Source organism: Microtus pennsylvanicus, chromosome 1, assembly GCF_037038515.1.
Source record: "Microtus pennsylvanicus isolate mMicPen1 chromosome 1, mMicPen1.hap1, whole genome shotgun sequence".
NCBI lineage: Eukaryota > Metazoa > Chordata > Mammalia > Rodentia > Cricetidae > Microtus > Microtus pennsylvanicus.
The window spans coordinates 124,691,710-124,714,582 of NC_134579.1; the positions used below are offsets into that span (position 1 = coordinate 124,691,710).

General features: G+C 51.2%; 3 protein-coding genes across 5 annotated transcripts in view; 1 reads left to right on the forward strand and 2 right to left on the reverse strand.

Moving 5' to 3' along the window:
- Positions 1 to 4,198, reverse strand: part of Acacb (acetyl-CoA carboxylase beta) — a 125,982-nt gene extending 121,784 nt beyond the window's left edge. The window contains exon 1 of one of the 2 annotated variants that reach the window (XM_075983013.1): positions 4,113 to 4,198. The gene's annotated coding sequence lies outside the window, so the exon portion shown is untranslated. Of the gene's footprint in view, positions 1 to 3,620; positions 3,667 to 4,112 lie in introns of those variants that run through there. The other variant, XM_075983023.1, reaches the window with a different exon arrangement.
- Positions 4,199 to 9,333: 5,135 nt separating this feature from the next.
- Ung (uracil DNA glycosylase) lies at positions 9,334 to 16,478 on the reverse strand. The gene is made up of 7 exons (XM_075983036.1): positions 16,272 to 16,478; positions 15,625 to 15,831; positions 14,898 to 14,993; positions 12,149 to 12,246; positions 11,759 to 11,847; positions 10,707 to 10,885; positions 9,334 to 9,618 (listed from the first exon to the last, which is right to left on the reverse strand). The coding sequence occupies exons 1-7, from the start codon at positions 16,389 to 16,391 to the stop codon at positions 9,478 to 9,480; spliced, it is 930 nt and encodes a 309-aa protein (XP_075839151.1). The 5' UTR covers positions 16,392 to 16,478; the 3' UTR covers positions 9,334 to 9,477.
- Positions 16,479 to 18,070: 1,592 nt separating this feature from the next.
- Positions 18,071 to 22,257, forward strand: Alkbh2 (alkB homolog 2, alpha-ketoglutarate dependent dioxygenase). Of its 2 annotated transcripts, none has more exons than XM_075983074.1 (4): positions 18,071 to 18,355; positions 18,475 to 18,776; positions 20,564 to 20,762; positions 21,919 to 22,257. In XM_075983074.1, the coding sequence occupies exons 2-4, from the start codon at positions 18,563 to 18,565 to the stop codon at positions 22,223 to 22,225; spliced, it is 720 nt and encodes a 239-aa protein (XP_075839189.1). In that variant the 5' UTR covers positions 18,071 to 18,355; positions 18,475 to 18,562; the 3' UTR covers positions 22,226 to 22,257. The 2 variants fall into 2 exon arrangements, with proteins under 2 accessions (XP_075839189.1, XP_075839199.1); XM_075983084.1 differs by having other exon boundaries at positions 18,071 to 18,157.
- Positions 22,258 to 22,873: the final 616 nt, after the last annotated feature.

The window sequence follows — 22,873 nt, forward strand, 5'->3', positions numbered from 1 at the left end:
AACTGAGGTGGCAGTGTTGGTGGGAACTGAGCCCCAGGCGAATAGCCTCCCTGGGAAGGAACAGTGTGCTCCCCAGCTTGCCATTTCCAGATGCAAAACCGAAAGTAGCTCTAGATTCCCCTCCTGGGGTGAGAGCTCTGCGCCACTGCCGGCCAGGCAGATTCAACACTGACTATCTGTTGCACACTCATGCTACGGCCTTCCTGCCCTGACCTAGCTGTCGTGAGGATGGCAATGGGGCTGGGAGGTGGTGTGAGTCCAAGCGCATTGAGAGCAGCTCCTAAGGCCACTTCAGCTCCGCAAGATCAGTGATGTGGAAATTCCAGGTACAAGTACGGAGTGGGATCCAGGCCCCGGAAGTCCAGCTGGAACCTCTCTTCTACCTCACCAAGTGGGAGCAGGGTGACCTCACTGAGGGAACAGGGTCTATGTCAAAAACACAAAAACCGGGACTGATGAAATGGTTTAAATGGCTTAGCAGATAAAAGTAGGGATTGCCACGCCTGACAGACCCGAGTTCCATCCTTGGAACCCTCATGGTGTAAGGAGAGAACTAGCTTTCCCGGGTCATCTTCTGACCTACACGTGCACACACTGTGGCGTGGGTGCCTCCCTAAATTTGTTTAATGAAAGCATTAAAAAAAAAGAACCCGGCAGGCACGGTGCACATGCCTATAATCCCAGCCATTACATGTAGAGGAGGCAGGAGCAGGAGCCCACTGCCAGCCTCTACTACAGACAAGCCTGAGTCCAGCCTGGCCCACCCAGAGTGTCTCAAATCAATCAATAAATAAAAATAAAACAAACAAACAAACACCCCAAGAGCCCTCCTGAAGGGCTCAAGCGTTTCTCCATTCCTGCGCAACCCTGAGCTCTCGCCAAGCTCCTAAGTCTTGCTTTTCTTGTGCACACAAGGAAGGCGGATGGCAGGAAAGCTGGCTGACACTAACTGTGCTCACCGGTGTTCCAGGCACCAGGCTAAGCAAATAATCTAAGATCAATTTCAAGCAGCCATGAGCCCTAGGGCCATTGCACAAGCCTGTAGCCCATCTCCCTGTTTCCAGTCTGGTCCATTGTGCACAGAGGAGCCAAAAACATCTCATAAGAGAGTCACAGACAGCTGGGCGGTGGTGGTGCACGCCTTTAATCCCAGCACTCGGGAGGCAGAGGCAGGGGGATCTCTGTGAGTTCGAGACCAGCCTGGTCTACAAGAGCTAGTTCCAGGACAGGCTCCAAAACCACAGAGAAACCCTGTCTCGGAAAAAAAAAAAAAAAAAAGAGAGAGAGAGTCACAGACAACTGGGTGTGGTAGTAATCGCAAGCACTCCAGAGGAGGAAGCAGGAGGAAATTCCAAGAGGCCAGCCTGAGTTACAGTTAGGCCCAGTCTCAAACACAAGCAACCTTAGAAGAAATTCACAGGTATGCCAATACCTAAGATACTAAGACCTTCCCTTCCCTACTTGGAAGAAATGTACATGGTAAAGCTAAATCTTGTCCTGAGTAAAACCAAGCAGGCTCCAGAGCTTTCCATGCCAGCAGAGGGTCCAAACGCATCCCATCGTTCCAGAGACCAGGACATCACAGCGTCATGCGAAACAAAGTGCAGATGGCTCCCCAGGACCCATTGTTCTGAAAATAGACTTCAAAACCATTTCTGTGTGTGATCAGGCCACCTTCAGGAGTCACTTCTTTCCTCTCACTGGGACTTCTGGGGATGAAGATCAGGCTGTCAGGCCTGCCTGCCTGGTCCCAGGTGGCAGTGCTGTGGGCCACTGTTCTGGGTATATGGATCTCCCGACTGGAAGGTAAGCTCCGTGAGACCAGACAAGGCTCAAACCTGGGCATGCTTCTTCACTACAGAACTGGCTGACGGCCTCTGCCCAGTCCCTTTCTACCAAGATACTTGAAATGCAACTTTGAAAATAAATCCTTTTGCAGGTCGCAAATCCAGTGAACTCTGAGGGACGGAGCAGATACTCAAGATGCGACCAGGGCCTGCCGATGGCACGGAGTGCGGACTGCGACTTCACTAGCTGCTTATTCCCCCTTAACAGTCACAGGAACTCTGACTCATGTCCTGATGCTCCAGGACACGGGGGAGGCCCAGGCGTCCTCCCCCACCCCCCAGGGAAGAACAGGCTGCAGCATCACAGCAAAATCAATGGATCCTTCTAACTTCTGCCAGCTGCAAGGCTGGCACGCGCCCACTGGAAAATGGCTGCTTTCTCTCGCTAGTCTGCCAAACAGTAAATATACCATTTCCTTTATTGGTTTCTGCTTTCTAATTTCTTTTGGAATACAGAGAAACTACGGTATCAGATCATGGATCTGCATGAGTAGCAATGTCCCCAGGAGGTAGGAGAGCGGGGACTGAGCTAGGTGAGCGCAACAGCGCAGCCTGCAGTCAAGGCCCCAGCTCCCACCTGTGCCTCACCTCTGCCAAGCTGCACCATGCAGGGTCCCTGAAGGTGCCCCACAGTGACAGAACTCTGTGGTCCTGCCTCCAAGGCTCTGTGCTCCTAAGGACAATGTGGGTCCCAGACTGGTCCACAGCCTGGCTCCATCTTGCTCACCCACTGTCCCACCCTGATGAAAGGGTAAACATGAGACCAATCTTCCCTCACAAGAGTAAGGAAGAACTTCTAGTCAGGTGATGATAATTCCTACACTGGACAATCCTAAGTACTGAAGTTTACAGAGAAGAGCTCAGAATTACACCTTCAGTACCACTCTTAATCGGGAATTATTTTCACTTTACAAGATTGAGTGAGGGCCAATGGGATTGCTCAGCAGGTAAAGAACGGCACTTGCTGCTGCCAAACCCGATGACCCCACGTCATCAGTGGTGGGAGGGGAGAACCAACTGACCTCCATACGCTCCACATCTGCGCAAATACACAAATGTAAAAAAATATTCAAGGAAGAGAGAAACAACTGATACCACCCTTGAGCAAACTAAAGAGGCCTTTCCTAGAGAATGGTTGCTCCCACAGACCAGGCACAGACATGAGGGCTAAGAGGCTACAGAGCAGGGCAGAAGCGGGGGGACTTGGGTGAGACCTTTATCATCTACCACTCGAATGACCTGAGCCATCATGGCTTGGCATTCAGACCTGGGGACTGGAATAAATCACACCCGTGGCTTCCCCTGAGCACCCTGCTCATTCTGCCACAGCAATCAGTCCTGGAGTGCTCTGCTGGGTTCCATGACAGCAGCCCTGGGTTCCTAGAATCCAGGTGCACAAGCCGGCCACCGGGAGCCATCTCCCCACCTCACCCCACTCCTGCCACAGTACGTCAGTCAGTGCAACAGCTGAAGACAACAGAACGCAGAATGCGTGCCCTTCCTGGCTGCTGCTCCCACACTCCACTAGGGACACATGGGCTCAATTTGGAAGTGAAATTCCTGACTCATAATTCAGAGACGGTGTTAGAACAAAAGATAGCCAAGATTCTATTAGAGGAAGATCTGGAGAACTCCTCCATGTCAAAATACTAACATGCCCATATCCCTGCACGACCTAAAAACTGTCTAATGCCGTTGTCACTTCTGCATTGGATGGAAACACGATAAATACACGAGGTGGTTTGTGCAGCTCCTACATAGGGATAAACACACCCACAACGCCTTCCCAGGGCTTCTGGTGCAAGTCACGGACAAAGCAGGTGCCAGGCCTGCACTTAGGACTCCACTGAAGACTGGAGAAGCAGGGGGGCTGTAGTGAGTTCCAGGCCAGTCTGGATGACTCAGCAAGTTCCAGGACGTCCTGGAAAAACAAACACCAACCAAAGACACAACAAAAGACAATGCGGAGTCTCAGGAATCACCCTGTCCTGGAACAGTTGAGATGACCACCCACCTATATGTAAGGCCATTTATATTGTAAAATAATTGTAACGCAGTAGCATGGGAAAGAGGCATGTACTGCATGAAAGTATAGAACCCTTATAAGAAACTGTTCACCAGCTCCCTCAGTGTCCCCTAAACCCCAAGTGGCTGCTTTTGTCTGGGGCCAACACTACACTGTGCACGCGCATACCACACACACCATCCCTTGGAGGCTGACTGGCTTTGAGGTCCGTGACCCTGGGGAGGGGAGGGCTCACTTACTTGGCCTTGCTTTCCCCATAGCTTCCCAGCTGTGAATTCACAGTGACATTTTTCAAGCTCCTTGTTGGCTGAGTCCGGGATCTAAGCTGCTGGCAGCTCACCGCTGTGTCTGTAAATGTCACTTTTAGATTAACCAGCCCCTACTGTTTAAAAATATCCCCCAGAGCATTTAACCTTCAAGGCCCTGAATGGCCAGGCTGACCCATGCAGGGAGGAAATTGAAACTGCAGCCCTGCCTGGAGCTGCACTCCCTGGGAACTGGTCCACCCCTCAACCCCACAGCTCACTTTACTTCCAAATTCCTAGGGACTTAAACAAGAGCCAGCTAAAGCCCAAAGTGTCAGAAGCAAAGGGAGAGGTGACTCTGGCCTGTGACAGAGTCCACACACGGTGAGTGGTGAGCGACCAAGGGAAAGACACCCAGAGATGGTCTGGCAGCCCTACCCAACACAGTTTTAGGGGACCCTCTGCAATGGTGTCCTGCTCATAAAATATTCCTAATTTTTTTTGGGACGTGAGGATTAAAAAACAAGGCTGCCTTATTCGGAATTGGCTGGTTCGGGAGAGGGCTGAGCAGAACAGAGGAAGCCAGCCCATGCTGCAGTCACAGGGTGTTCTGAGACCTGTGGGCCAAAGGTCACCTCCAGGTCCCAGCTGGAACTGGCAGCAGAGAAGTGAGCAGAAGCCACTTGGCAGCACTGTGCTCAGACGAAGCGGGGGACAATAGTATAGGGTTTCACATTCTGTCCCCATGGCTGTGCTAGCCATGGCTGTGCTATGCTGTGAAGCCAATGAGGAGCACGGAGTCAGTACAGGGGGTTCTGGCCACTCCTGGGTCACCTGCTACCCTGCCTGGGCTACTTCACTTATGGGCTTATTTTCCAGTTAAGAAAAGTCAACATACACTGGGTTTCTGGGGGTGGGGATTCTCCAACGGGCTTTGGGGTAGGAAACAAACTTTAACTCTTGTCCTCTTGAGCTGCAGTGTAGACCTGCACTCAAGCACACAGCTGGGAATGGAGAGTGAAGCCCAGGGGTAGCGCGGTAGCCTAGCTTCATTCCCAAACCGTTAGGGAGCTCACATGATCCCCAAAGAGGTTCCCTGGAAAGTGCTTCTCCTGGAGAGCTGAGTGACTTAAGACATTTCGGGCAAGCCCACCAAATATATTTCCTTTTCCGGCTGAGTACACAGCTCCTGCTGAGCGGTTTCCAAGGGCTCAGGTGCTCTCCCCAGCCACTCTTCCCTTCTCTCCCAGTGACCTTGCAATTGTGATCTAGGCAGGGGTTGACTGACAAGATTATCCAGCTTTGCCGGGCGGTGGTGGCGCACGCCTTTAATCCCAGCACTTGGGAGGCAGAGGCAGGCGGATCTCTGTGAGTTCGAGACCAGCCTGGTCTACAAGAGCTAGTTCCAGGACAGGCTCCAAAACCACAGAGAAACCCTGTCTCAAAAAAGCAAAAAAAAAAGATTATCCAGCTTTGTTAACAGGCTCACGTGAGTTCAATCTACAGAGCCATCTCCAGCGAACCTTCCATCTTTGCTCAGCTTGATCGGGAAGGGGGTGGGGTGGGGTGGGTGTCCTCAAGTTGACTTGGGCCAACTCAAGTGTCTCTCGGTTACCCCCATCCATTATAAAGTTTTGGAAGGCTGAAAAGCTGCTAGTATCACATACATACCCAAACTCTGCTTCTCCACTGGAGCCTGAGACTATTCTAGGAGAGGACTGAAGAGGGCCTGGCATTCAGAGCGGAGAACTCAACTTTGTCCTGCTGGGCTCGGGCCAAAACCAGGGAATGAACTTTCACACAATTAGTTTATAACTTGGGGTTCCCAGGATGACATTTGCATAACTGACTTCCTAGCCCCAGAGGGAGGTGACAGTAACCATTTTTTTTAGGCAGGTCTTCTCAGGCCTCCTACACTGTGCCGCACAGAGGGGCCTCTGCTATCTGGCCTTGTAGACTGATTTACATGCATATAATTCTTCCTGACTGGCCAGGGAATCTTCCTTCTATCCCCAGCTGGACCAGCATTAGGGGATCGTTTTCCTGGACTTTTCATCCCCATACGAGGGTCAGCGAGCTGTTACAGGCAGGCAGTGTCTGCACTAACATGTTGAGGGGAAGCTCCTGGATGGACACCGAAAGCCAGATAAAATTGATGCCACCATCTACACAGCCTCACCCGTGCGCCCTTACATACTGTGTCCTTGGCTGTTTCTCCCAAGACCCTAGTCGTTCCTGCAAATGTAAACATTTAAACCTACCCTGCCCACCCCATTCTGTTCATTTTTTAAAAAATATTTATTTTATTATGTATACAACATTCTGTCTGTGCATATGCCTGCAGGCCAGAAGAGGGCACCAGACCCCATTACAGATGGTTGTGAGCCACCATGTGGTTGCTGGGAACTGAACTCAGGACCTTTGGAAGAGCAGGCAATGCTCTTAACCTCTGAGCCATCTCTCCAGCCCCCTCTGTTCATTTTTGTACAGTACGGAAGAACACACCTGCAATGTGGAACCCCCCCAAAACTACTTGTTGTATACGATTAACTTGTGTCCTTCCAGGGGGCGGAGTTGGGAGGGTCATACATCCTTTAAGATGCTCAGGCATGATGGCCACACCTTTATTCCTGAACTTGGGAAGCTGAGGCAAGGATTGCTGTGAGTTCAAGGCCAGTGTGGGCTATAGGGCAAACTCTATCACTTCACCTTTCAGAATGTTCTATTACATTTCCACATCTATTTGCCATTATTCGTCGTTTACTGTTGAGAGAGCCCTGCTATGAAGTCCAGGCTGGTATCCAACTCCAGATCTTCCTAACTCAGTCTAAGCTAGTGGTTCTCAACCTTCCTGATGCTCTGACCCTTTAATATAGTTCATGTTGTGGAGACTCCAACCATAGAATTATGCTCGCTGCTACTGTTGTGAATACCTGCCAGGTGGTGGTGCACACCTTTAATCCCAGCACTTGGGAGGCAGAGGCAGGTGGATCTCTTCGAGTTTGAGGCCAACTTGGTCTACAAAGTGAGTTCTGGGACAGGCTGCAAAGTTACAGAGAACCCAGTCTCAAAAACAACAAAAAAATTGAAAATATCTGATGCAACCCGTAAAAGGGTTGTTTGACCCCTAAAGGGGTGGCAATCCACATGTTGAGAACCACTGGTATGTGTCATAGAAACTTCGAGACAGGGTGTCTCTGTGTAGCCCTAGCTGTACTGGAATTAGCTCTGTAGACCAGGCTGGCCTCAAACTCATGAGATATGCCAGTTCTGGCATGCTGGGACCAAAGGTGAGTGCCACCACCACCTAGCTAGTGCTGTGCATTTTCCTAATGACTGATGCAGGAGGCCCAGTTCAGCATTGTGTGTGGTGGCTCCCCTGGGCTTGTGGACCTGGAGGCTATAAAGCTGAGCAAGGTACTAAGCAGTATTTCCTTGTGGCCTCTCATCAGTTCCTGCATCCACATTCTTGTCCTTTTCCCTGGAAGTGTAAGATGAAGCAAACCTTTTCTTTCCCAAGGTGCTTCTAGTATTTTATCACAGCACAGTGACCCTAAGGCTGAGTGTTTCACCTGCATGCCTATCTGTGCACGTGTGTAGCTGGAGTTATAAATTCAGGTCCTCCTGCAAGGACAGCCAGTGCTCTTTACTACTGAGCCACCTCTCCATCCTCTCTTGAGTTTTTAAGACAGGGTTTCTCTGCGTAGCCCTGGCTATCCTAGGCCAGAGATATCTACCTGCTTCTGCTCATCAAAGGTGTGTGCCACCAATCAATGGCTGTCTGCTCCTTGTTGCTTTTAAGATGGCTCCCCTCTTACAGACCTGCACAGAAGTGTCACCCTAGCTGGCAGAGATGGGCTTCTCACTTTGCCTTTGAGCAAGGGAGTTCACCACATGGCTTTGGGGTATCCCTGAAGACCCCAGAAGGCAAACTAAGGCATCATCCTCCTCAAGGAGCCTATTTGTTGACCCGGAACACAGAATCTTACGAGCCACCTTCTGTAGACGAGGCCAGGAAGGAAGCACCGTTTCTTCCTGGGCCTACAGCCACTCTGCAACTTGGGGCCGGCTGTGTGCACCCATGGGAACCAAGCCGCACCCTGTTCCTTGATTCATTTTGTTTCCTTCCTCAACACCAGTGAATCCCACCTTCATTTAGAAGGCCCGCCTGACAGCCACTTGGGCCAATGGGGTCAGTCACACCCGAACCTCATATTCCCAAGAACAGATCAGAACTTAGCCAGAATCCCCAAAGGCTTGCTTCCCCACTGAAAACTGTTTCTTTGGGGTCCCAGCAGACCTCTACCCCGGCCAACCTGCCCACAGCAGCAGTATACTGCTCCAGGCTGGCAGTGGGTGGCCCTGTGGAGAGCTACACATAGGCCAAAAGGACAAAGGGCTGCTCTTCCTGCAATCAGTGGTTGCTATGGTAACAAAAGCAGCACAGGGTACCTGCAAATAAATGCTAAGGAACAGTCAGCACAAACCCAAACTCAACAGTCTTTCTTTATTATCCTGCCCATGCAGGGTCACTTCTCTAACCAGCTGGACCTACTGAGTCCAGGGTGAGGAATAAGCTTAGTAGATTGTCTCTCAAAAAAGAACTGAAAAAAAAAACATGTACTTGCCCATCTTATAAAGACAATATCCTGCAGTGTTGCAGAAAAACAATCTGCGTGAATTCAGTCCATAAAAACCAGGACCCTAGGGCTGGATCCCCAGCTCTTTACACAAACCAGCATCTGGCCATCTGCTGTGGGAAACCCCAACTCCAAGGGCAGGAGAAGAACCCCCCCATTTAAAACAAAAACAAACCTGTCTTCTGCTTTGCTCAACTTACCACTTGCTTAAGGCAAAAATCTAGACAAGCAGCAGGATGGGCAACAGCCACTCCTGAGCCCAGGAGAACACACACTTGCTCCCTTTGTAATCGGGAACAGTCTCAATTTCTAGCCTCATTTCTTAAGATCAAAAAACACCCTTTAGAGCCAGAACACCTTGTAACCTCTAGTCTAAAGGCAAAAGTAAACAGCAGTAGGTACCAAACTTTTAGCTGATCAAAAGGTACAAATCTCACCCGCAAGCCAATATAGCCCAGAGGGCCGAGTATGTGACTGGACCATGAGAAGCCACCCTGACTAGCCCACAGAGTTCCAACCAAGTGCCAATTGGGGTCTGGTTGCTAAAGTTGTGGTTTCTGCAGCCTGGCTGGCATGTGACTGCTTTACAGAGATCTTTCCATTGTCCTCACAAACAGAAACTTAACAGCAGGGACATTTTCAGTGACTTCTAAACTGGCCAACGCTTCAGTGGCAGCATCCCAGAGCCACTATTGGAGACAGGTGGCCCGCACTGCAGATCACAGCTCCTTCCAGTTGATGGGCCTCTTGCCAGACTTCTGGAGCAGTTCATTGGCTTTAGAAAAATGCCTACATCCAAAGAATCCCCTGTACACCGACAGTGGGGAGGGATGGGCTGTCTGCAGGACATGGTGACGCTTCTGAAAAAGAACAGAGTTGAGTGTAGCAGCAGGCACCTTGTCCCTCTAGACTGTGCACGCTCTGCCCCGCCCACCTTCTTGCAGTGTGTTCAGCCCTAGCACTCACAAACTTGAGGCTCAGCTTTGCCGGGCTCAGAGGCATAGGGCAACATCTGCAATGAAAGTTAAGTGGCCACATTTACTACCCAGTTATTCTTGCTCTGACCACAGTCAGGTGACATTTGCTATGAAGCAGCAGCAATTCTAAGTTCACCCACCCCTGCCCCCTAGGCAGCTGAGTTGCTTTAGTGCTGGAAACAGAACCTTGGTCCTCTCTGTAAGAGTAGTTAAGTGTGATTAAGTGCTGAGGTTTCTTTCCATTTGAGACTGTCTAGCTCCTTAACACGGAGTGACTGTGTCCCTACCCTCAAAGTCATTCTGAGATTTGACACATACCAGGTTCAGTCTCACTGCGGTTTGGACGCAGCTGCTCCCAGAGGCCCTAGTAAGCTTCCTCTGGTCCCCTCTCCCCACTTCTGCCCCACTGTCTACATCCACCTGCAGCCATTACTACAGAAATAGTGGCATTCAGCCCAGGAGGCAATGCAAAGCAGTATTGGGACATTTTAGGGACACAGGTGACTAGACTCACTGGTAAGACAGGATTCACTGGTAAGATGGGTAAGAGGGCTCAAGGAAGATGCTGCCTCAGGTTCTTGTTTCCGTGTCTTGGTGACAGGTAGAAGATGCAAGCGCTCTGTGCTGCTGGGCACTCACAAGCAGCACCCCAGCTCAAGTTCTCACTGCCCAGGGCATTTGCGAGTACATCTGTCTGATTCAGTGGAAGGCCTGTTTTCTGTACGGCCCCAAGTTTCTCAGAAGCGGGACACCTGCCTTATTCATCAAGTACTACATCACATGTAAACAGGGTGCCAGGGACCATGGTGTACTCATCACAGGGCAGGTTAATGCTTCTATTATATTACATCCCTAACTGTCAGTGGGAACCTGATTCTAATTATAATAGATTTTAAACAGTGTCTCACGGCTGTGCACTCAAGGCACCCGAGGCTCCCTGGCTCTCTGTGAAGCAGTTAGAAGACACATACCCTATCGATGGCACTGCCCTTCTTCTGAGCATAGGAGCCCCAGAGCAGGAAGACAAGGCCAGTCAGGTTCTGATTTAGCCAGGACACAACTGCATCAGTGAACTGCTCCCAGCCTCTCTCCTTATGGGAATTGGCCTGGTGGGCGCGGACAGTGAGGACAGCGTTGAGGAGGAGGACACCTGTGAACAGGGTGGAAAGGGTTAGGGCCGCACAAACGAACTCTACAGAGGCTGCACCGACCAAGCCACTCACAACAGACCCAGGGAAGAAGTGAAATTGGGCCATAAAGAAAGTTACAACATGACCAGCAGGGACCTCTGAGCCAGATTCAGGACTCTTTGTTTCATATCGGCCCCCTTTGCACCTCCCAGTTTTGGGTAGTAAACAAAAAACAAAGTGTTCAGAAATTCATATGCTAAGTAATATTAAAGAACCAAAAAAGAAAATGGGCCCAAAATAGTTGATGGCAACAAAATCAAACTGTTAGGAGCCAAGAACAAACTGCCAGGAGCAAGTGTGTTGGAACTAAAACTACAATGGTTAAGAGTGGCTGAGGAGGGGCTGCAGAGATGGCTCAGTGGTTAAGAGCAATGACTGCTCTTCCAGAGGACCAGGGTTCAAGTCCCAGCATCCACATGGCAGTTCACAACTATCTGTTAATTCTAGTTCCAAGGAACCTGACATCCATGGCAAAACACCAATGCACATCGAAAAAGAAGAAAAAGAGTAGCTAAGGACAACACAGGGTAAAAAGGCTCCAAGATCTTATCAGAGTCCTTGTTACAGGATGGGCGACTTTTGAAAACACAGCAATGGGAATGGAGACAACTTAGCAGTTAAGAGCATACCGACCGTCACAGAGGACCTGAATTTAGCCCCATGGTGGGCAGCTCCAGGGAACACAGTGCCTCTGCCTCCACCAACATTAGCACTCAAGCACACACACCTACACACACCTACACACCCAGGCATACAGGGACGGAGGATGGACAAGAAGCACAAGAGCAAGCTACTGGCATTGGTCCCAAATAAGCCTAGCTAGGCTTGGTTACCTTGTCTGGCCCACCCCGACAAATCCCCGTGGCCAGGATGAACAAAACCATCGATGTCTGTAGACAGCTCTTTAAAAATGTTTTCCAAACTGAAACCAAGGCAGGGAAAAGCACAATCAACCAGAATCCCCAACAGTTTGAAAATACAAGTCTCCACAGTGGGCACGAAAAGGTTAGAAACAAAAAGCCAGGATGGCATGGGAAGAGACAGACACCCACAACCGACTAGCACCTACTACAGCACCATGGAAGAACTGAGTAGGGCAGTCACAACCCACCTTCTAGTTCTCGGTATATGCACCCTCCACCAGCAGTGCCAATCCTCAATGACCCAGCCATCCCAACCATACCGCCCATGACCTGACTGATGCCAGCTGCACCATGATGTACCTGGGTGGAGGTGGAACTGGTCTTTGCACACTGAAGCAGAGCCCGTGAGCTTGATTAGGGCCGTGATAAGGATCCTGTCCCAGAATGACAACCTTCACCTGTAAACGCAAGTATCAGACAATACCAGGTTCAGTTAAGAGCAACACACGGTGGACACATAGGACACCACAATGAACAGTGGAACCCCACTAAAGGACCAACTGAAGACCCCAAAAGGAACAGCCCACCACATGCTTGCTTGCAGCCCCATTAACAGCCCATCCTTCACTCAGTGGCCTCAATGTAATGGCCCACTTAGGTTTCTCTTCACTTCTCACACGACAAAACTTGGTAACGCATAGAACCACTTAGAAAACATACGGAGGAGGGACCATCCTCGCCCATCACACATTAGCACCGCATGGGGGTAAGGGGAAGTGGTCACTGCAAGCTAAGCACTTCTCAGTACCCATGGAAGTCCCTGTAGCACACGGCCCACCACCTTTGTGGATGACAAAGTTAAAAGGCCAGACACTCCTGGCCTGCTACCACCTACTGTGCTGGCTTTCCCAGGCAGTCAGCCTGCTCTCCTTATGGGAAAACACTGCTGGGCTGGGCAAAGGAAGACCCAACCAGAGCTTCACAGACAGGCACCCAGATCCCTCCCCACAGCCGATGACCACAGGACTGAATGGGCAACACGCTGAGAACAAGGCCAGGTAACAAGCGCTTGAGTAGCTGGCTAGCCATGAAGGCTGGTGCCTTTCTCAGGTGTGGACACAGACCCCGTCTTGTCTTCACTCTTCTGCTTCCCTGTCCTTCCAGCATTTCCTCCATGGCTAACACCTCTGTTCCCTTAGAATTCAGCTGCAGGCTTTGATTCCCACTGTGCAGCTCTGTGCCTGCCTCAGTGCCAGACAGCATCCTCCATGAAGAACCCGGGCACACAGAACTTTCCTGTTTTAGGACTCTGGGGATGGGGCAAGGACAACTGTGGACAGAGCACCTGGTTTCCCTGAGCCTGTGTGTTCCCCACAGAAGTCCCCAGCAGAGGCTGAGAGGACCCAGGGGTCTTCCTGAGGGTAAGGCACGGCTGCAGCCCAATGGCCTCACCATCTACTTTACAGCTCCTGGGACAAGGCATTTACTAACCCTAAAACCAGTGACAGGCAGAGGCAAGGCTGGGGCGCACAGTCATGCAGCCACGGCACACACTGAAGTGACACGGAAGACATGGTAAAGGCAGGCAATCAGTGAAGAGCCTCCATGTGCCACCCAGGCCTTCAGACCAACTCCAACAGAGGAAGTTCACTTTCCTGGCCAACAATGACTAGCGGAAGCTGGGAGGGATGGGGTGGGGCCGGGGCCCTTTTGTTTTTTCCAGGTGGGTTTCTTTCCCTGTGCAGCTGACAGTCCTGGAACTCCCTCTGTTCAGGCAGCTCTCAAACTCACTGACCGCCTTTGCCTCCAAGTGCAGGAATTAAAGGTGTGCACCATCACCACCCAGCAAGGAGAAGCAACTTCTAATGATCTACAGCACACTATAGTAACCTCAGTTGACAACAATTAAATAGGAGCAAGAACTGGAATGTTTCCAAAACAAAGCAAAGATGAGGGCTGGAGATGGTCAAGATCAAGCACTGGCTGCTCTTGCAGAAGACCTAGGTTCATTTCCCAGCATCCACATGGCCCTCTTCTGGCCTCCCAAGGGTCTGCATACATGTGCTGCAGACATACACATTCAGGCAAAAGTGTACAAAAAAATGTAAAAGCCTTTATTAGAAAAAAGACACAGAAAAAACAAAAATAAACCAGAAATTGAAGGTCAGCCTGAGTATGTTCAAAGCCAGTTTGGGTAACTCAGATCACCGTCAGAATGAAATAGGTCCAGTTGCACAGCCTTGAGAAATCCTGGTTCAGCCCCAGCACAGCCAGTGGCAAAGGCTGTGACGGACAATGCTAGGGTCCCCGGGGGTATGACCCTCTAAGCAGGAGGCAAGCAGTCTCTACACAAATCCACACACCCAAGAGTTTGCTCAAGCAAACCGTGGCTTCAGGTCCACACTCAACAGCGGTCTGCACCTGAGCAGGCTGAGGACACTCTGGACTATTCAACTCTGAGTATCTGCTCACTTGCTCTACTCCTTACTAGTCTGAGAAAGGCTGGCTGAGGAAGCCAGGAGAGTGGAGTTACCAGGAGCCATCCAACCGGACGGTCATTCACAGTAGTGCAGGCACGCTACCTGAAACAAGCACCCCAGGCTATTCTTCCTACCTCGGTACAGATATAACAGCACTTGTTTTTGCCTTTTATTTTGTTGAGTCAGGGTCTCAAGTAGCCCAGGCTGGCCTCCAACCCCAAGTGCTGAGATTACGAGTATGTGTTAACTTCTTTGCATTTTCCCCACATCGCACGAACGGAAAGACCCTCACTTCTACGTTCCCACTGCCTATGATCAAGAGACTGAAATAACCTTGGGGTAACAAGGTTCTTTCTTATAAATTCTTTTGTTATCAAAGAATTTAAGAGAAAAAAGTGAGCATGCAAGCAAATGTGTACATATACGTTTCCTGTTGTTTTGGAATAGAATATGGTTAAACGAATAAACAGCTGGAGCTCCGTCCAGTGGCTGAGTGCCGTGGCTCAGCTCAGCTCTGCTCCCGCAACACAACCGAGCCTCACGTTTCAGGGTCACTTAGTCCCAAATCACGGCCTGAAATTAGGAAACACTATTTGACGCTTCCCTACGCAGACCCCAGTCTCACTTACATCTCGGATGTCACACATCTGGGTCCACGTGAACACCTGCTCCGGAGGCGGATAGACCTTGTGATGTTTTCTCTCTTCAGCAACAAAGCCCATTAGCTGATTTCAAAGACAAACCAGACTTAAAAGCGGATTCTCACAGGAAACCATAAAAAGTAGGCTTAAAAACCTTTGTATAAAACGTGTTTGAAGCCTCGTTTGGTTCTTTGTATGATTTAAACCCCATTTTTTTTTTACCCTGGGCTGGATTAAGGTTGATTCGCTAAGCTACTTTTATTTCAGTGACCCCGACTCTTTGCCACCCCTTAAAACAACGTCTTTTGGAGCCCCGAGTCTGCCCCCCCCCTCCGTTGGCAGCTTCTGACCCTCTAGGCTACAGCTCTCGAGTTGGGATTATAGTCCGAGACCTTAAACCTTCTTTCCCTGTTTTAAAAAAAGGCTAAAGGTCATTTCACTCAGTCTGGTTGAGGGTTTACTTCGCCAGGGTTTCCTGGCGCGCCAACCAAGTGGCTTACATGAGGCCACGAGGGCAGCTGGCGCCAAGAGCACCAACCGGAGTTCAATCCCAGATGCACGTGAAAAGGAGCCTCCTCAAATTGTCCTGCATAGCCCTCCTCCCCATAGGAATACCAGCCAGAAAAACACCTTCCAGCCCTTGCTTTAACCCAAATACTAGGAGGCCGAAAGACAGCCGCCCACAAAAGCAGGCTGCACCCGCGCGCCCACCGACCTTGATGAAGTACGGCTTCCCGAACTCTCCGCTCAGGTGCTGCTTCCAGCTCTCGCCGAAGCCGGCGGGCACGTTGCGAGCGGCGAGCCTGAGCAGGGCCGCGGCCTTGTTCCTCTGGATGCGGACGAGCTGCTCCTCGCTGAGCGGCGACGAGGGCGGCGTGGCCGGCTCGTCCTGCCCGACCCGGGCCTTCTTGGCGGGGCTGGCCTGCCAGGGGTTGGGGTCGGAAGTAAGACTTCGCGCCCTGGCCCCCCGCAGCCCCCGTGCCAACCCCAAAGGTCGCCGCCCGAAGACGCCCATGGCAGAGCCGACCTGGGCCGAGAAGACCCGGGCTGAGCCGCCGCAGCGCCCCGCCCGCCTACGCGCCTACGGCCCACGCGGCCTTTTCGCGGCAAAACCGCGCCCGCCCCCTGCCGCCTGTGATTGGACCCCATGAAGGGAGGGGAGGGAATCCTGCACGCCGATTGGCTCGGCGGAGGCCGAGCCCCATCCCCATTGGTTGGCGTCTCGGCATGGCGGCCGCCGACGCGCGCGGCTGTTTTGAACCCGTAAGGAGGCCGGGTCTGGCCGAGCAGCGGCGTGCACGGTGCTCCTGACCGGAACCCCGCCGCCTCTCCCCGAGTCCCGCACTGCCCCGCACGCCTCACCGTATCGCCGCTGTCTTCGGCAGCCACGTCTCCCTTCGGGGTGGGCTCGGGGCTGCGCGTGCTCCGCTTCCCGGTGGGGGTCGGGGAGAAGAAGGAGTAGAGGGTTTTCTGGCCGATCATGCCTGCACCGGGGACCGAGCTCCGGGACACTTGCAGCAGTGCTCACGGTTGGCGCTCCGCCGAAGGCGCCAGTTCGAGTCGGGGGCGGGGAAGCTGGCAGGTCTGGGGCGGTGGGGCCCAGCGCGCATGTGTGGGAGGGGCTGCGGCACCGCCCCTGGCGAGGTGGGGCTTGCGAGGCCCCGCCTCCTCCTGCACAGGTCTCTCTCGGGTCTCCTCCGTTCTCGTTACACCACCAAGACTCCCTTTCAGTCTTGGGTTTGAACTCTGGGCCTTCGTGCATGCTGAGCAGCCACTCGACCACCGAGCTACACACCCCCTGGCTCCGTTTATCTCACCCACTTATTTCCTCCCATTCAGACCATAAACATCTTTCAGTTATCCCCAAATCTAGATTTGAACAATCCCAGCTGTTCTTTCCTACTGAGTGATCTTTTGAGGTATAGATTAAACCTTGACTACTGCCCAGGAAAAACCTCCTATGCCGCTGAGTGGCTGTACACCCAGTAACCCCAGCATTTGGGAGGTGGAGGCAGGAGGATCAGAATCTTAATGCCTATCTTGGTTTGTTAGAGGCCAGCCTGGGCTACAGCTTTCAAATCTTAACTCTCGACACCCTAGCAGTTCTCCAGGCTGCTCCCCAGCGGGGCCTCTGAGATCTTCACACCCAATGCTCTTTGTCCTCTACCTCGAAAGCAAAGCTTCAGCCCCGGCTTAGGACCCTCCCCTGGGAGGTCTTCCGCCCAACCCCCCAGCCTGTCACCCTGCTCAGAACTTCCGTACTGTACAAAGTAATCTTATTTCTTACATTGCCCTTTTCCTGTTTCCATCTCCAAAATACAGTGTGCGTGAGACAGGACCTGGGTTTTGCTGGAGGGTGCCAGAGTTCAGGACAGGAAGTGCTTTTAGGGACAGGAAGTGCTTTTTAGGAAGTGAGCCGCCATCACGGAGCGCATGTGCTCCAACAGGCAGCAGACACTTTTCCTCTGGCCGCACAACCCCACAACAACCCTCCTAGGCGTTTTCTCAAGTGAAGTAAAATCACTCACAGAAAAAGTCTGAGCCTGAAGAGTGATTTTGCTGTGTCACTTAGAGCCAGAAATGACTGCCACACGGTCTTTATATTGTGCTTCATCCATACACCAGAACACTAACCCAGCAATGAAGGGGGGACACTGGTACAAACGGCATCTGTGTTTGTTTATACAATATATACACGTAATGTCCGTACTTGATGCTAGAGACAAAAAGCAGCATAGTTTTATCTAAAAGCTTACAAACAGAAGTCAAATAGAAAAGGCTGTTACAGCATATAATTCCATTTATTTGGAATTCTGGGAAAAGCAACAGGAGCAGCCGACAGAGCAGGTAGAGGTTATATAGACAAGACCATTAAGTTGGTACCTGGGGAGGATTTTATGGGATTGTGTAATTGCTCCCCATCTTGACTGTGGTGGGGAGACAATGCTGTGGCTTTGTCAGATGTTCAGGTTTATCCATTGTTTCCACACACACACGCCAACGAGACAGTATCCTGTACAACACTAGGCTCTTGGACCCCCACAAAGGTGACCCCAGAATCAGTCGACAGGCCTCAACATTGCAGATTGCTGGAAAAGCAGCATCCTGCGGTGCGCAAAGGGGCCGGTAGGTGGCGCTGTTCCGGAAGTCCCGCGCAGCCTGGAAAGGCGGATGTGGGCGTCTGGAGTTGCTGAGCCTTCGCGTGGGGCCTCATACCCTGGGTCTCTCCAGTGGAGCTACTCTCCTGTGTCAGTCCCATCCCCTGAGCGCAGGCCAGAGACACCCTGTTATTCTGGGTGACTCTGGGCGAACCCCGTGCTCGGCACCTCTTCCCATATGTTGCATTTGCAGCCCGAGCAGGCGAATTCCGAAGGGGGCGGGGCCTGGGACTGTGTGCCGGCGATCCCAGCAGTTGGCAACAGAGGCAGGAGGATTGTACTGTGGAGGTCAGCTTGTGCTACGAAAACGTAAACAGGAGAGCAGGCCTGTGGGGTTTGCAAGCTCACCACCTGGATAGGGACTGCCAGGCAGTTCCTAGTTTTAATGCCCTCTGTTTCCTTTGTAGACGTGTCTGTGGCACGCGGGTGGAGCACTGAGCCTGGGGGCCCCTCTCGCGTGGCCACTCACCTCCACGGCTGTGCAGGGGCGGCGGGATGGACAGGTTCCTGGTGAGGCCCGACTCCGGCGACCTCCGAGGGGGAGGGGAGGAGCCAGTCCCGTCGGGAGGAGCCTCGGGCGGCCAGTCGAGCCCCAGCTGGCAGCACCTTCGCGCGCAAGGTCTGAATTGTGATTACACCATCCTGTTTGGCAAAGCCGAGGCAGACGAGATCTTCCGAGAGTTGGAGCAAGAAGTGGAGTATTTTACTGGTAAGCGGAGGGTTTTAGGTGTTAGGCTTAGGTGATGAAAGAATGTGCCTCTGTTAGGAGAAGCGTGAACTCAGGCAGTGACAGGGTCTAGAGCGAAATTACCTGGGAAGTTAAAAAAATAAATAAACTCCAAAACTTTCTAGGTTCTTTGTGATACTGAATCAGAATAGCGGGAGGTGCAGCCTAGGCATCAGCGTTTTTACCAGTCTTCCAGGCCAGTGGTCCAGTGCTTCTCTATTCACAAAACCCCAGGTTAGACCTCAGCATGGTCAAACGAACAGACACTCATATGCAGCCAAGTTGTGCTTGCCAGGTAGTTTCTCACGGAAGGCTGTGTGATTTAGCTGGACGCCTGCCGCCCTCAGAACTCTGCTGCTTCCTGACCCTTCCAGTTCAGTGTCTGAAGAGTCTGAAGGTGGTGTTGATGCTGTTGCCTGGAGACTACATATTGAGAAGCTGTAATGAGCACACAGCTGACAAAACCTTCCATCCATGTTCCATTATGTTCAGAGCTGTCTCTATGTTCTGACTTTAGTTAAGGCAATGAATGACAGTTTTAAAACCTGGTGCAGACCTGTAACTTCAGAACTTGGGAGGTGGAGGTAGGAAGATCCAGAGTTCAAGGTCATCCTCAGCTAATTGGAGAGTTCAAAGCTAGCCTGGGGTGCACGAGACCCTCCCTGTCTTTAAAGGCCATAAATAAATATATGAGGAGTTGAAAGAGGACTCAGAAGTTAAGATCAGTAGCTGTTCTCCCAGAAGGCCCAGGTTTGATTCCCAGCACCCAAATGGCAGCTCACAGCCCTCTGTAACTCCAGTCCTAGGTACTCGGATACCCTCTTCCAGCCTTTGAGGGACCAGACACATACAGGTTGTAAAGATATGCAGGCAAACATAAAAGTGTTGTGTTTTGTTTTTTTATTGAGACAGGATCTCACTGTGTAGCCCTGGCTGTCCAGAAACTCACTCTGTAGACCGGGATGGCCTTGAACTCAGAGATCCACCGGCCTCTCTGCTGGGATTAAAGGTGTGTGCACCACAGTTTATTAAAAGAAAAGAAAGAAAAAGAAAAGAGGAGAAAGATGGCCTCAGCTGCTTATAGACCAAGTCATCTGTGATTTGTTTTTTATTTTTTAGTTCTTCAACAATTTCATGGATGTGTATGATGCATTTTGGTTATTTTCACACACTGCTCGGTCTCTGACCCCTATTCCTGCAGAGCCGTCCGTCCGAAGCCTCTGTTGTGCTTTTATGTCTTTGGTTTTGCGGCCCACTGATTTTAATGCTAGTGTGTGCGCATGTTTTGTATGTGCACACAACAAAGCCAGAGCCCTGCATTCCTTCTGCCCCTCATGTTGTACAATGCCCAGCTAGGCACCTACTCCCCTCCCCCATTTTTCTTGCTGTTCCAGCTAGACCAGCTGTCCGGTGAGCCCCCAGCAGTGGGATTTGAGGCACATGCAGCCACACCTTGTGACAGGCACTTTACCAGCTGAGCCACCTCTCCAACCCTTTGGGTTTTTTTGAGACACACTTGCCTGGAACTTGTGCTCTGCCTACATCAGCGCCAGAGTGATGAGATTATAGGGGTGTGCCACCATACCCCTTCATGAGAATGAGAGTAAGCCACAGTGCCTTCGGGGAAGAGATCCCCAAAAGGGCATTCTATAACACGACGAGCAGAGGAAATGCCGTTTCTAGTTCCCTCCCTTGTGAGTACCCAGAAGATGCACAGGACTCATCTGTCTATATCCCTTGAGGTCAGAGCTGCCATTTCATCTGCCCAGGTGCACTGGCCAAGGTCCAAGTATTTGGAAAGTGGCACAGCGTTCCCAGGAAGCAGGCAACCTACGGAGACGCTGGACTGACATATACCTTCTCTGGTCTTACACTGACACCAAAGCCCTGGATTCCAGTTCTAGAGCGTGTTCGAGATCGGATCTTCGGGGTGACAGGGCAGACCTTCAACTTTGTGCTCATTAACAGGTAACGTTTGCTCCCCGGGGAAGGGCTAAGGACTTTTGGGACTGGAGAGATGGAGCTCACGAGTAGGAGGAAGGCAGGGGTTAGGTGAGGTCACTGGTGAAGTGAGCACATCCCTAGCCTCTGCCCTGAAAGCACCAGTAGGGCCCTGCTTCCACCGCAGCAACCAATAGTGCATTCTGAGAACAGAGCAGCCAGACTCCAGGGGAAGTCATCTGGCATGAGGTGGTTAGAGGGACATGGAACTAGCTAGAGAGCTGGCGATACTAACATCTTGAGTAGAACAGAGGAATGCATGGTGTCCATGGAGTGGAAATCAGGAACCAGGGAGAAAAGAGTATGAAGGGGGCTGGAGAGATGGCTCAGCGGTTAAGAGCATTGCCTGCTCTTCCAAAGGTTCTGAGTTCAATTCCCAGCAACCACATGGTGGCTCACAACCATCTGTAATGAGATCTGGCACCCTCTTCTGGCTTGCAGACATACACACAGACAGAATATTGTATACATAATAAATAAATAAATAAATATTTAAAAAAAAAAAGAGTATGAAGGGCAGGGCCAGACTGCACAGGGTGTGGTGGGCAGGTTTTCCCTACATGAACCTGGTGACTGGAAGATGTGGCTATTTGATCTCATGTGTGAGGTCTGCAAGCATGACAAGATGTAGCTAAATGTCCTAGTCAGTGTTCTTTTGCTGTGAGGAGACACCATAAGCAAAGCAACTCTTAGAAAACATTTACCGAGGCTTGCTTTCTGTTTTAGAGAGTTAGTCCATGGTCATTATGGTGGGAAGCAGATGCATAGCCCTGGAGCAGGGGCCGAGAGCTTCACATCCATAGCCCTGGAGCAGGGGCCGAGAGCTTCACCTTCTCATCTGCAAGCAGCAGGCAGAGACAGACACTGGGCTTGGAGTGAGCTTTTGAAACTTCAAAGCCCAACCACAATGACACACCTACTCTTGATTGGCTCTAAAGTTCCACCAACTGGGGGCCTTTCTCATTCAAACACCTTGCTTGGCAAAGACATTCAGACTGGGCTCTCTGGTCTCGCAGGTGTACAGAAACAGCACACTGCTGCTTCGGGCTAGGATGAGGCACCGGCAGTATCGGCAGGTGATGGAGAGGGTTTCTTCAGCACTGTGGTTGTTTTCCCACTACAGGTACAAAGATGGTTGCGACCACATCGGGGAACACAGAGATGATGAAAGAGAACTGGCTCCTGGGAGTCCCATTGCATCTGTCTCCTTTGGGGCCTGCAGAGACTTCCTCTTCCGGCACAAAGACTCTCGAGGAAAGAGACCCCGGCAGACAGTGGAGGTAGTCAAGCTGCAGCTGGCCCATGGAAGCCTACTGATGATGAACCACCCCACCAATACCCACTGGTACCACAGTCTCCCCATCCGCAAGAAGGTCCTGGCTCCTCGGGTCAACTTGACTTTTCGGAAAATTTTACCTACTAAGAAATAAAACATTTTCTATTTATTATTTTTATTTGTATGTGTGCATGCCGCATGTGTGCAGGTGCCAGGGATGCCAGAAGGTGTGCCATCACCTGGTGCTGGAGGTACCGGTGGTTGTGAGCTGCTTGACACAGGTGCTGGGAACCAAACTCAGGTCTTTTTTTTTTTTTGATTTTTTTTAAAATATAAAGCCTTTATTTACTTTTAATATTTATTCATTTATTTATTATGTATACAATATTCTGTCTGTGTGTATGCCTGCAGGCCAGAAGAGGGCACCAGACCCCATTACAGATGGTTGTGAGCCACCATGTGGTTGCTGGGAATTGAACTCAGGACCTTTGGAAGAACAGGCAATGCTCTTAACCTCTGAGTCACCTCTCTAGCCCCCAAACTGAGGTCTTGAAAGAGCCTTGGTACCTGAGCTTAAGTCTGGAATGGCAGCAAGTGCTCCTACCTGCTGAGACATCTGTCCAGCCCCTAAAATCTATTTCTAATAATCAATACCTTGTATTTTCTCTTTTTGCTTGAAGAGAGGATTTATTCTCATTACCCAGTACACAGCACCCAGTGCAGGAGGAGGACGCCATGTCACATCCGCAATAAAATACCACAGGTCTGGCGTGGCGCCGCTTATTTAATGCTGGCACTCAGA

What these genes read in the sequence shown, in the direction of transcription:
- Ung (XM_075983036.1), bottom strand. Translation starts at nt 16,391, where the DNA reads ATGATCGGCCAGAAAACCCTCTACTCCTTCTTCTCCCCGACCCCCACC. An exon ending in CCGAAGACAGCGGCGATACG is followed by an intron (nt 15,832 to 16,271) that starts GTGAGGCGTGCG and finishes AACCCCTGGCAG; the next exon opens with GCCAGCCCCGCCAAGAAGGC. An exon ending in GTCGGGGTGGGCCAGACAAG is followed by an intron (nt 10,886 to 11,758) that starts GTAACCAAGCCT and finishes CCCTGTTCACAG; the next exon opens with GTGTCCTCCTCCTCAACGCT.
- Alkbh2 (XM_075983074.1), top strand. Translation starts at nt 18,563, where the DNA reads ATGGACAGGTTCCTGGTGAGGCCCGACTCCGGCGACCTCCGAGGGGGA. An exon ending in AGAAGTGGAGTATTTTACTG is followed by an intron (nt 18,777 to 20,563) that starts GTAAGCGGAGGG and finishes TCATCTGCCCAG; the next exon opens with GTGCACTGGCCAAGGTCCAA. An exon ending in AACTTTGTGCTCATTAACAG is followed by an intron (nt 20,763 to 21,918) that starts GTAACGTTTGCT and finishes TTCCCACTACAG; the next exon opens with GTACAAAGATGGTTGCGACC.